Here is a 13,322-nt window from a genome sequence, read left to right on the forward strand (position 1 = left end):
CAGAGCGGGCGATGCCACACAGCCAGCCTCCACATTGACCCTCCACCTCGTGCGACGCGAACGCCGTTGAACCCACCACTCCCATTGGGGAGAGGGTGGCCCAGCCGCATCCTGAAGACGGCTGACTGTGGCCATCAGCACGTTCAGCTGTTTGCGAACGGTGGCCAGCTCCTCCTGCGTCCGTACACAGCAGCCACACATCCTATCCATGTGATGTAAAAACATACATGCCTCCCACTATACGATGCTTTAAGTGCTGGAAATTTGGGCACTTGTAGCGCCAGTGCATTTCCAGTGTCACAAGTAGAGACTGCAGACATTCATTGCATCTGAGTACTCCATGTTCCCCTTGTCCTGCCTGTGTCAACAGTGGAGAGCACAGCTCCCCCTGCTCACCGGACTGTGTGGTACTCCAAAAGGAGAGGAAAATTATGGAGTAAAAGACCCTGGACAAGATTACTTACTTAGAGGCAGTTGAAACCTGTTAAGATGGTAACTTTTACACTGCAGCTACGACCACGTCACCCTCCCTGGCGATGGTAGTCCCCTCGGCTAGCCTCTCACAAAGGGCCCTAGGGACTCTACCTTCCAAGGTCTCCCCCCATATAAAAGTGGACACCAGCCAGTGGCTGAAGCAGCCAGAAGCTGCTGATCAAAAGGCTTCATGGTCTTCGTACATGAAGCTACTTCAGAGAAGCCCTCCCAGCAAATGCCTCAAGAGCAACAAGAGGGCAAACAGTCGAAGAAGAAGACTGTTAAGAACTGAGAGACTCCAGTTGCCGGCACACTACCACTCCCTACCAGTTCCGCGCCTGAGGACGCGGTGGAGATTTTGGCATCCCCCATTAACCTAGATCCTGTCAATGCTTCAGCTGCAGTGGAAATGGATACAAGCACTCAGCCAGTGGCAGTAGGTGACCCTGAGGTGTAAACTGCACCCTTGGTCCCTTCTTGCCTTCCCAGACTAGAGGAAGCATGTCCTCCAGTGGAATTGCAGTGGTTTTTTTTCCACCACATGGTTGAGTTGCGACAACTCTTAAATATTACACCTGATTTCTGCGTTGCCCTTCAGGAAACCTGGTTTCCAGCAATCCGGACCCCCATCTTTCTTGTCTATCGAGGATGTTACAAAAAATGTAATGTCTCTAAGAGGAAGTCAGGTGGAATATGCATATTTTTCCATACCTCTGTATGTAGCAAACTTGTGCCCGTTCAAAGAACTGTAGAAGCTATGACTGTCAGAGTGAGGACAACACAGGAAATTACCATCTGCAGTATCTACTTTCTTCCAGATGGTGATGTGCCACAACATGTATTGGCTGCACTAATTTCTCAACTCCCTCCACCTTTCTTGCTTTTGGGTGATTTCAACACCCATAACACTTAGCAGGGTGGCACCAAGATTACTGGCTGTGGTAAAGATGTCAAGAACTACTAACTCAACCCAATCTTTGCATCCTATATACAGGTTCCCCCACTCATTTCAGTGTGGCACATGCCACATACTTGGCTATTGATCTCTCTGTATGCAGTTCTGGCCTTCTACCTTCTATCCACTGAAGAGCTCACAATGACTTGTATGGTAGTGACCACTTTCCACTCTACCTGCCATCCCCGGCATCGCTCGCCTGGATGCCCATCTGGGCTCTTACCAAGGCTGACTGGGATGCTTTCGCCTCTGCTACCTCTGTTGGATCTTCATCGGATGGCAATATAGATGAGGTGATCCAGAACATTGTTTCTGCTGCTGAATCGACAATCAGATTTTAAGTGATAGGTGTTTCTGCTGCTGAATTGACAATCAGATTGTAAGTGATGGGATTCATTTGGGGTATGGTTTTCATCCGAGACCTGTGTGACCTTGGAAAAAGGTACTGATTACCAAGCAGTTTAGTCTCTCTACTCCCCCCCCCCCATCCCCTATCCCACCTATTTTAACATGTGAATCATAATAAAAAACCCTATTTGTGCCAGAGTGTTTTCTCTACTGCTGCATTTTATTCTACACCCCCGCCCCCACAACCCCAGTCTTGGTCCGTACCCGCCCTTCATCATGCCTCTTTCTGGCTCACTTCACCTTACCTTTTGCTGTAAACAACCCCACAGTCCAATCAAACCACAACATATGGACAATGTAGCTACGTAAGGGTGTGTGCCATGAAGAAGAATGCAAATGTAGGATGTTTATGTTCCTAGATACTACTCAGTGCCTCCAACATATGAGTATTGGGAGTTGATGTCTTCATTTATTGCACTGCTTGTATTCCACACAGCATTTTCCATCTAGATGTAAAATCTTAGCTGTTTCACAATAATCGTATTTCTCTATGTGTCATAAACAAATTTCACCACAATTTGCAGTTTTTACCTATTATGACATTATACTTTGTGTTCCAGCGCATGCCAGACATGAGCAACTTACATGAAGTGAAGACCGTAGACACACTACCAGTACAGGCAGAAAGCACAGCAACAAGTACAGTAGCCACTGCTAGTACAACAAATGAAGAGGGAGATCAAGAAGATGAAGAAACACGGGAGTATCGACGTAAAATCGAAGAGCAGAAACGATTACGTGAGAAAGTACTTCAAGCGAAAGAAATACGGCGCATGATGGCAGCATTGGAGAAACAGCGTCTTTTGAAGAAACAGCAACAAGAACCGCAACAAGGACAAGAGCAGCAGCAGCTTCAGACTGGTTCTGTTACTGAAAAACTCACTGGAGGTTGTATACAGTTTTATGTTATGAAATGCTTTAGCAGTAGTTGAGAATGGAGTATCAGGTGTAGCAACTAAAACAAATAGAACTGTTATTTTGAGTGGCTCACTGTTAATTGATGCAAAAAAATTCATAACGATCTGAGATACATTGTTTCTATATTTTTTCAGTAAAAATTCAGTTGTTATATGAGCCAAAGCAATTCCAGTTTTTTATGTCTTTCGTGTAAATATTTGAAATACCATTTTCCATACTTACAATTTTTTTGCATTTGATCCATAGTCCTTGTAAAACTCTCATATCTAAAAACAACTGCAATACGTAAATATTACTATTCCTTTAATATCACATCATTCTTTCCAAACATCACATTATTTTGTTGTGGTTCTTGTCTCACATGCATATCATAAATATAGATGTCTTCAGTACATTTCTACAAATTAATGACAGTATTATGAAAAGGATAGCTGTCACTCAACATACAGTGGAGATGCTGACTCACACAACAAAAAGACTGTCAAGCAAGCTTTCGGCCAACAAGGCCTTCATCAGAATTAGACAACACACACACACACACACACACACACACACACACACACATGACCACAGTCTCTATCTGCCAAGGCGAGACTTTACAGTGGACAGTAAAAATTGGTTGAGTCAATGTGGCAACATAAATAGCTACGTGACAAAGCATAAAAACGAAAATAATACTCTTAAAATTTTCAATGACAACATAAACTCATAGAAAATCAAACAACGGAAACTCCAGGATGGAATAATAACCACAGGCTCTAGCTGCCAAGTCTGGCCATGGCAGCCAGAGACTGTTGTCATGTTTGTGTGAGGTGTGTGTGGGGGGGGGGGGGGGGGGGGGGGCAACACTCAGTGTGATCCATCTATGTCTAATTCTGACGAAGGCCTGTTTGGCCGAAAGCTTTGTTTGACAAGAAGTCTCCTTTTTTTTGTGCCTATCTGCATCTCAGCATGTATGGTGAGTGGCAACTATCCTTTTCATAATATTGTCATTATTCCTTCCTGGATTTTCCATTTTTTTTTTTTTAATTTCTGTCAGTTAACGTTGTCTTTGACAAATTTAAGAGTATTAGCTTCGTTTTTGTGCTTTCTGTCACTTACCTGTTTAACTCGCCACTTTGACTCAAGCTCGGCACTTTGACTCAAGCAGTTTTTACTGTCCACTATTTGTTGATTTGCCCCCTCCCCATCCTCCTCTTGTGCCCCTCTCCGCCTATTGCACCCTTTGAAGTAGTGTGCCAGTTTTGTAGCAGTAGCCACTAATTACCAGTGACTACTCTTTGAGCAACAATGGTACTTCATTTCTTCACTATATTTAGTTTTTTTCCCCATACTTTGTGTGGAAATAGACAGTAATCAGTTTTTTAACCAAAGAATTTAATTGGATGGATAAAAAAATCTACTCATCCTGTGTGTTAAGTCTTCCCGTCTCCCCTGACCCATCTTTTTGGGTGTCTTTCCTGAAATCTACCACTTTCCCTAGACCTCTTCAGCCTTTATCCTTCACCCCTCTTCCTTCCCCTTCAACCGTTTTACCTGAAGGAGGAGCCTCTGGCTCTGAGAGCTTGCCTAATTACAACCTTCTTTTATGTGTGTGTTCTGCTGCCACTTGGTGAGTAGGTTTTTTATCTATACAATTAAATTATTTTGTCTAAAATTGATTGTTGTCATAGTAATCAGTTATTTGCTACATTTGGTGCCTTAAATTTCTTTACTTGTCAGTTATTTGCAAGAGCTGTGCTTGTACGTAATTTCCACCACTAAATATGGTTAGGTTCTTTGTTGTATGGCTAAGGATTGTGACCGTTATGGGAACCTAATGGATTAGTTGACTGCTGTCTGGGAACATTTGAAAGTTGCATTGGCAACTGTCAGCTGGCTTCACATGGCTGTTGCAAATTACACTGGTGATAGAATGACAGGGTGACCTACTATTGCAGATGTGTTCCTGAACTAGAATGTGCTGACGTGATCCAAGAAAAATGTCAGTCTGACAGTCAGTGATTATTTGGTGGTGCCTGGTGAGTCCTGCTCAGATATAATGCTGTTTCACAGGGAAAGTCTTATCTGGGCCAAAAGATTCCTGCAGTTTATGAGGAACATCACTCAGTTGCCTCACCATCATGTTCAAGATGCGTCTACTTGAGCACTGTGTTTGATGGCCACTTTAGGGAAATAACATCACAGGAGGTGAAGAAATCCAATATTCACTCAGTGTACATCCTACACTGTGTGTGGCAGTGGTTGATCCTTGACAGTCAAAGTGGGCTTTGCGCAGGTGTTTCGCATGGTTGATAAGACTAGTCACTTAATGCTATTTTGCTAATGTTTCTATGGCAACACTCAGTGTGATCCATGTATGTCTTTCAGTCAGTCTTGCTGTAGCTGTTTGTGAGTCGCATTTGAAAGCTGACAAGGCACTTCTAGCTGTCAAGATTCTTCTCGTGTCATAAGAGTATGGGATGAATCTGTTCACCAGCTGAAAAACACCATCTCAGGATCTTCGGCAGATTGTTGCTCACATCAGCACCAAAGATGTACTTCTTGAATCTTTCCCTGTGGATAGAACATTCCATCATCTCTGACTCATGTTGATGGTGGCTGTACGGTTATCAGTCAAAGTATTGGAAGAAGAAATATTACTGTCCTGAACGCACCCAAAAGATGATGGAACAATAACACCAAAGCTGTCTGTCATCTGGGATCTTGAAACTAATCGTGGTTCTCTCCAGGGACCAGTGAAAGATTAGCGAAACTGTTATGGATTTTCAGCACAACTTGTGATTAGCAACACGATGAGGAGAACCGGTGAGGGTCCTGTGGTCTGGAGTTGCATTGAAGGTCCAAACCAGAGAATTTGTCAGTTCTATGGTTAGCTCATTTGTAGATTCCTCTTCCTGAGCTAGACAAGGGAGACTTGTAGGGTTGCCCTACATACTTCAGACTTGTACTGTACACTCTAAATGACATTTTGGGCAGCAGATTGTGTGTAGAAAGCACATAGGAGTATTTACATCAGCAAAACTTAAAACATTGGTGGATAGAAATCCACTGTCTGAGAACCTGCTCGTGTATCAAAAGATGAGGAGTGGGAATATTAAAATCCTAGTGGCTAACTATCAAAGTGTCCAAAGCAAAGTTCCTAAACTAACCTCTCTGCAACGAAACAGTTACTCTCACATAATGCTCATTCTAACCATGAAAGAGATAGGTTACAAAACTCATTTCTGACTTAACTTTCAGCACTGCTCATCAGTCTCGAATCCTTTTTGACTAGTGTTAATACTTGAAGTATAAAAGATCCAAAGAAACACGGCTTATTTTGCCGTGTGTTCATTTAGAGAGAGCAATATTTCGTGGGGAGCTCATCCAACTCCAGTGGCAGCTGTTGCACAAGAGACATTATGTGTAAAAATGTTTCCTTCAGTGTGCCTATAATATTTTAGCAGTGGAAAGGTTTTGGTATCTTATCTCAGTATCTTATCTCACTATATCAATTTTTATTCTGACAGGTATTTTACAAGTCAAGTATAGTCTATGCCAAAATTTAAATTTTGTCATTTAATAGTGATGAAGGCCTTATGACCAAAATTCAGTTTTTTACCTTTGACAGTGGTTCTACAGTAAAAAAAATTGTACACAGTAGTATTGATATTACACTCCATGATAAAAATTCTTAACTTTGAGTTCTTTCTTACTATAAAACAGGTGTTGATCCGTCCAATGTTGAACCTCCTAAGGGAAATGCCATTGCAACAATTGTCAATCGCAATCCGGTACAGCCATTGTCAACGCAGGTTACTCCAACAGGAGTTCGCAAGCGTACAGCTGTTACGCGTGTTGGTGTAACTCCTACTGCTGGCATACAGGTATGTAAATTAATGCACTTTATTGCGTATCATAAACGTGATAAGTAGTAATGAAAGGGGGTGTGATGTGTAATACTCTTATGCAGCTGTCTGTAATTCAGAATAAAAGGAAAATTTTAATTCCTATACTCTCATTCTCCTTATGGAAAAGTAGTTTTGAAGTTCTAGCAAGTAGGCGAGGGGTTCCCAGGTGGTGGTATGAAAGGACATTTCAGGTGGTACATGTTCAAGCAAGCAAAACATTTACTGATATAAGTAAAATTATTTTCATACATTACTGTATTTTGAAAGTAAAATGATAGTGATAAATCAGATTAATAAAAGGAGGATCTGTATAACATTAAAGAAAATGGATATACCACAGAATGTTTGTTTTGGGCAATACACAGGACACAGGAAGGACGATTGTACCTCCCCACTGCTCCCTTCATTATTTGTCACTGTCTTGGCCATGAATGATGGGTCTTATTTTGAAGTTGGCAATATTGTGATTGGGTCTGGTCAGTGGTTATTCAGAAGTTGTCTTTGTCACTTTGCAGCTGCTGCCAACTTATGTGGTGTACCTATTAGTGGCAAAGTAGTAGTCATTACGTGATAAATGGTTTATTGCTGTTACTGTCACTTGATTGGGCCATACAGTAAATGGCATTGTGATATGAAGAAAGCTTGCATGTGGAACCAGAGTGTGTGTAATTCAACAAGCTTATTCTTGACTACTATAACTGTGATGTGAAGTTTGACTTAATTTTTTTACTTATATGTGATTATGTTTAAAGTGAAGCATGAAGTGATTTTTAAGCCCGGATGCTCTTTGTACCTCCAATGATGCAGTTAAATAACCTAAACCTACACCTAACTGTGAGTATGATGAAAGCTGCTTACAACTTGGCCTTATAGTATAGGCCCACATAGAAACCAGTGATAACCCAATTCCCTAGTGCATTCTATACTTAGAAACACTTTCAAATCAAAGCACTGAAATCTTTTTTTATTTTTAAAATGTCATCAGAGGTCTAAGTAGTCTGAGTAAGTTGGTAAACCTGTTGACTTTGTTCAAAATAAATCCATGTCTTGTAAAAAAAGAATCCAAGTGCATGGCAGAGTTTACACTGGAGAACCAAAGAAACTTGTACACCTGCCTAATGTTGTGTAGCACACAGAAGTGTCGCAACACAACTTGCCATCAAGTCAACTAATGTCTGGAGTAGTGCTGGAGGGAACTGACACCATGAATACTGCAGAGCTGTCCATAAATACGTAAGAGTATGAGGGGGTGGCGATATCTCATGAACACCACGTTGCAAGGCATCCCAGATATGCTCAATAACGCTCATATCTGGGGAAATTTAGTGGGCAGCAGAAGTGTTAAAATTCAGAAGAGTGTTCCTGGAGGCACTCTGTAGCAATCCTGGACATGTGGGGTGTCGCATTGTCCTGCTGGAATTGCCCAAGTCCATCAGACAGCACATAGAACATGAATGGATGCAGGTGATCAGACAGGATGCTTACGTGTTGTCATCTGTCATAGTCATATCTAGACGTATCAGGGGTCCCGTTTCACTCTAACTGCACACTCCCCACACATTACAGAGCCTCCACCAGCCTGAACAGTCTGCTGCTGACATGCAGGGTCTGTGGATTCATGAGGTTGTCTCCATACCCATACACGTCCATCTGCTCAACACAATTTGAAACAGGACTCATCTGACTAGGCAACATGTTTCCAGTCATCAACAGTCCAGTGTTGGTGTTGACGGCCCGGGTGAGGCGTAAAGCTTTGTCTCATGCAGTGATCAAGGGTTCACGAGTGGGCAGTCAGCTCCAAAAGCCCATATCGATAATGTTACATTGAATGGTTCATATGTTCACACTTGCTGATGACCCAGCATTGAAGTCTGCAGCATTTTGCGGAATGGTTGCATTTCTGTCATGTTGAACAATTCTTTTCAATCGTTGTTGGTTCCATTCTTGCAGGATCTTTTTCTGGCCACAGCAGTGTCTTAAAGTTAATGTTTTACCGGATTCCTGATATTCACAATACACACATGAAATTGTCGTACGGAAAAATCCCAACTTTGTTGCTACCTTGGAGATTCTGCGCCCCATCGCTCGTTATACCGACTATAACACCACATTCAAACTCACTTAAATCTTGATAACCTGCCATTGTAACAGTAGTTTCCGATCTAACAACAGTGCCGGACATGTGTTGTCTTATAGGCGTTGCCTCCTGTAGCACAGTATTCTGCCTGTTTACGTATCTCTGTATTCGAGTACGCTTGCCTATACCAGTTTCTTTGGAGCTTCCGTGCATTAGCACTGTAGTGACTACATAAAAGCCTCATATTTGGCTAGTGTAAGAACTGGAAAGGGAGGAAAACCTCACATGATCGGTGAGTCTCCTACTGCTTGTGGCTAGAGACATGGTTTAAGCAGCTTTTGAGGGGGTAAAATGGCCAAAGAAGTACAAAAAATTTCATTAACCAAAAACTGTAAAAAGGAAAATTGAAGATGTGTTCCAATATTGAAGAAATGTTGTTGTTACAACTCAAGTGGTGCACATACTTTGCTCTTCAAATGAACAAGAATACAGTTGTTCCAAGTATAATGCAGTTACTCATTTTTGTGTATTTTTACTATCATGAAGATTGAAGAAAGGGGTTTTTATTTTACAAAATTGGTTACCATTACTTGTGAAATGTAGGTGTTCCTTGGCTAAAATGTGTTGGTATTCGTACAGATGGGGCCAAGGCAGTGTATGGTCACTTAATGGGACTGGCAGTAAAAGTGAGCAAAGTTGCACCCGATTGTCAAAGCACGCACTATATAATACACTGACAATCATTAGCTTCCAAGGATATGCCCGAAACTCTTCATATTGTTTTGACAGGCACTGTAAATGTTATAAACTTCATCAAGGCAAGGGCTGAAAACTCACGGCCATTCATGCTATTCTGTGAAGATGTAGGATGCAAATTTAAAAGTTTGCTTCATTATACTGAAGCAAACTAGCTCTCTCATTTGGAATTTTGTACAATTCCTTTTTGTACAGCTATGTTGATATAGCACAACTCCAGTAATGCAGAATTACAGGGCAAATATTTCAGTTTTTAAATGTTAATACTCAGTCAGTAAAATCTGGTTTAAAAGCCCACATAACTAAGGACAAGAAGAAATCATGTTCTCAAAATAACAAGAGACTAATTTGGAAGCAGAATGTAGGTTGCATGAAGGTGTCAGATATAGATAGCATACCTGATATACAGCCTGTGGTAACATGCTGTCCCCAGACCCTCCACCCAACAATTTCCACTCCCTGTTTCCTATCAGCTCATCCCCATTCTCATCTCCCACCCTCTTTGTTTGCTGCCCTCTGCCAACACAATATCAAACTGCCATGTTGGTATTCTAGTCCCTGCACTCTCTTGCGGCCTCCGCCCCCACCTGTAAACTGCTATCCTTCCCCTTCCCCAATCCTCCATATTGCTGCTTCCATCCTGCGTGATGGTTGCATTGTGGCACGGGCTGCCGGAATTAGTGATCATGTGTGTGTGTGAAGTGTGCTGGCTGGTTGAATGAATGATATGTGTGTCTCTTTTTCCGATAAAGACTGTCGCCGAAAGCTTTGGATAACTGCCTTTTAATTGTGCCTGTCTGTACCTTCTTGAGGCTTGTTTATGGTAAGTGCCAATCTATTGTCTGATAGTGACACTTGGTTGTTGATGCAGGGACGGGCAGCAAGTTTCAGATTTTATTGCCAGTCTTGAAGCCAAAATGCAAACAAATAATGAATAATTTCAATGTAATTTAGTAAGCAACAGTTATGATAACACACAATTCATTGTAAACCCATTATGTGCATAGTTGCAACCATAGGAACTGATACAAATTGATTGTACATGTGTAGGCATCATAATGAATTGTGGCAAGAGAGGACCCGTGTGTGCACACAGGTGTATGCGTGTTTGTGAATGTTGTTGGATGGACACACACACACACACACACACACACACACACACACACACACACACACACACAAGAATCAGAAAATTTAAAAGACAAACAAGATTCTGGGCAACATAATACTGGCAAGTCCTGGGTAAATTGCAAGTGATTATAGGAGTAAATATAACCCCTGAACAATATATAGGGGATAGGCAAAATAATGTGAACATTTGTACTTTTTTGGGAATGGTTTATTAATAAGGAGTTCGACTCCCATTTGCCCCCAGTACAGCTGCAATTCTTCTTGGAATATTGGCATATAATGATTGTATAGCCCCCAGTGGAATGTTATGCTGCTCTTCAATCAGAGCCTCTTCTACCTCCTATAGCAACAACAGAGAAAGAAATCTGCTCTGGAGTCTGCGCTCCGATACCGCCCACGAGGGTTCGATAATGTTCAAGTTTGGGGACTGTGCTGGCCAGGGAAGGCGCTGCAGTTCAGTTGCATGCTTCTCATACCACAATTGTACTGTCCTGGCTATGTGAGTGGGTGCATTATTGTCCTGAAATACAGCATCATTGTTGGGGAACAACATTTGAATCATAGGGTCCACCTGATCACCTAAAATGTTCATATAATCCTTGGCCGTAACATGGCCTATGAGAGTAATGATGTAATCTGCAGAATACCATGATATGGCTGCCCATAATGTCACAGTTCTACCTCCATGCTTAATTGTTGGAATCAAGTAATCAGGATTGTAGGCTTCTTTTTGACATTCTCCAGATGTAAACCCGGCCTAGTGTTGGAAATGACAAAAACATTGACTCGTCAGATCATGTGACATGGTTCCACAGATCAGCCGCCCACGATTTATGCTCCTGACATCATGTTTTATGATTCTCTGTGTTGGTTGTCTCACTAATGGTTTTGGTATAGCAGCTCATCCATGAATATTCACTTTATGGATTTCTCGGTAGACAGTGTCAATAGATACGGGGTCTCAAAGGTAACTATTGAGCTCTGCAGTCACTGTAGTCGGCGTTGTTTTGTGTTGTTTTGACATAATTTGTGTTAGTGTACGATGATCTCTGTCTTTCAGATTTGATTTGCACCTACTGTCACGTTTACACGATGATGACTTCCCATGTTTTGTTTATGCTGTCATGACAGTTGAAACAGTTGTTCTTGAAACATTCAATAAGTTGGCTGTCGTAGTTACTGATGCTCCAGCTAATCAGGCCCCCACAATCTGCCCTCTTCAGAACTTGGTTAGGTCTTCCATTGCACGTCATCCTCAGCCTCTGAATGCAAATACAAAGTGTGCGCTAGTCATAAATAGCCTGAACTGATGCATAGTCCATACTGAACATTCACAGTTCACCATGAAACATGCCTTACGTGCATTGTAGACCGTCAAACACAACCATCCCATTACTACAAGTGTTCACATTATTTTACCTATCCCCTGTAGTTGAATCAGTGAGTGGAAAAGCAGTACAACTCCAAAATCCTTGTTTTGAGAGAAATGCAAAAGTGTGCTTTGGGTAAAAAATGTACATTCTAAAATAATCAAGTGAACAGAGAAGTTGTAAGGAATGACTCCCTCTACAATACCTTGCCAGGCAAGTTTCACGAAGTGCATCCTGAGATGATGATCAACGGAAAACAAAACTCAGAATTATATTGTTTTTATTGTTTTTCCAGTGAACATTTATTAAATGTAAAAACACAGGTAACTAAATTTAATAAGAATTTTACATAATATGATGACCTAGAAATGTAATGTTTATATTATGATTCCTGTTGATCTTCGTTGTTTGTCTCCCAAGATGTAATATGAAGTAAAACTCCAAGATTTCACCATTCATCAATCTTCTTTGCATCGATTTTTTTTTGCCACCAGTGTCTGAAGTCTGTTACATCTGTATATTTGATTACTGATACTGTGGATGGCTTTAATTTCTGACTGTGTGCGATTATGTGTTGATGATCTTTAGGTTGATAAATTCAATCATGACTTGTTTGTTATTTCCAAATGGTCTGTTGCATGGTAGGAAGAAGTGCCCAAAAACAGAGAAATACAGAAAAATGGTGCGAAAATGCTTGCTTTGTACGAGATATAAGAGAAATCTGAAAATTGTATGATTATAATTTTGTCCTGGACAACCATCTGAAAATATGTGAAGTTCCTGTTTCTCAGTAGGCATTTTTTTTTTTTTTTAATATAATCTTAAATAAAGGTACAAACATTATTTGTACCTTTCAAAGCTTGTCCTTCAATACATGTATAGAAATGTCCAATATCACTTTTCGAGTTATGTATCTCAAACCCATAGAGCAATAAATGTTTGTAATAAAACATATTATTAACAGGTATCACTAGAAGTGGCATATTCTGAAGGCAATCAAAAATTACAGCTTCGTGTTCCTTGCATAAAACTTCAATTTCCCTGAGTTTGGCATAAAACTTACTGGCCCTTCATTCATGTACAGTGTTTCCTGCTGCAGCAACTCACTTCCCATTATCATCGAGACTGTGATCTTTTAGTTTTGTACTGAGTTGTTACGTTCACCACAAACATCAGCAAGTGGCCTGCTGAACCTCAAAAGCAAAATTGGAAACTTCAACTAGAATTCATACTTAATTTTCTCCCTTTCTTCTGTGTATTTCTTCATGAAAAGGTGATACATAATCTCCACACTTAGAGAGGCATCAAAGTATTATACTTCTTTGGAACTGTAATGAGAA

At 41.0% G+C, this 13,322-nt stretch overlaps 1 protein-coding gene across 2 annotated transcripts in view; it reads left to right on the forward strand.

The window, feature by feature from the left end:
• The window catches only part of LOC124805047 (formin-like protein 20), a 241,223-nt gene that overhangs the window by 166,614 nt on the left and 61,287 nt on the right, over nt 1–13,322 (forward strand). For both annotated transcript variants that reach the window (XM_047265467.1, XM_047265468.1), the window contains exons 12-13: nt 2,398–2,725; nt 6,464–6,624. In XM_047265467.1, coding sequence (XP_047121423.1) covers nt 2,398–2,725; nt 6,464–6,624 — 489 coding nt within the window. The remainder of the gene's footprint in view (nt 1–2,397; nt 2,726–6,463; nt 6,625–13,322) is intronic.

This window comes from Schistocerca piceifrons, chromosome 7 (genome assembly GCF_021461385.2).
Source record: "Schistocerca piceifrons isolate TAMUIC-IGC-003096 chromosome 7, iqSchPice1.1, whole genome shotgun sequence".
Classification (NCBI taxonomy): Eukaryota; Metazoa; Arthropoda; class Insecta; order Orthoptera; family Acrididae; genus Schistocerca; species Schistocerca piceifrons.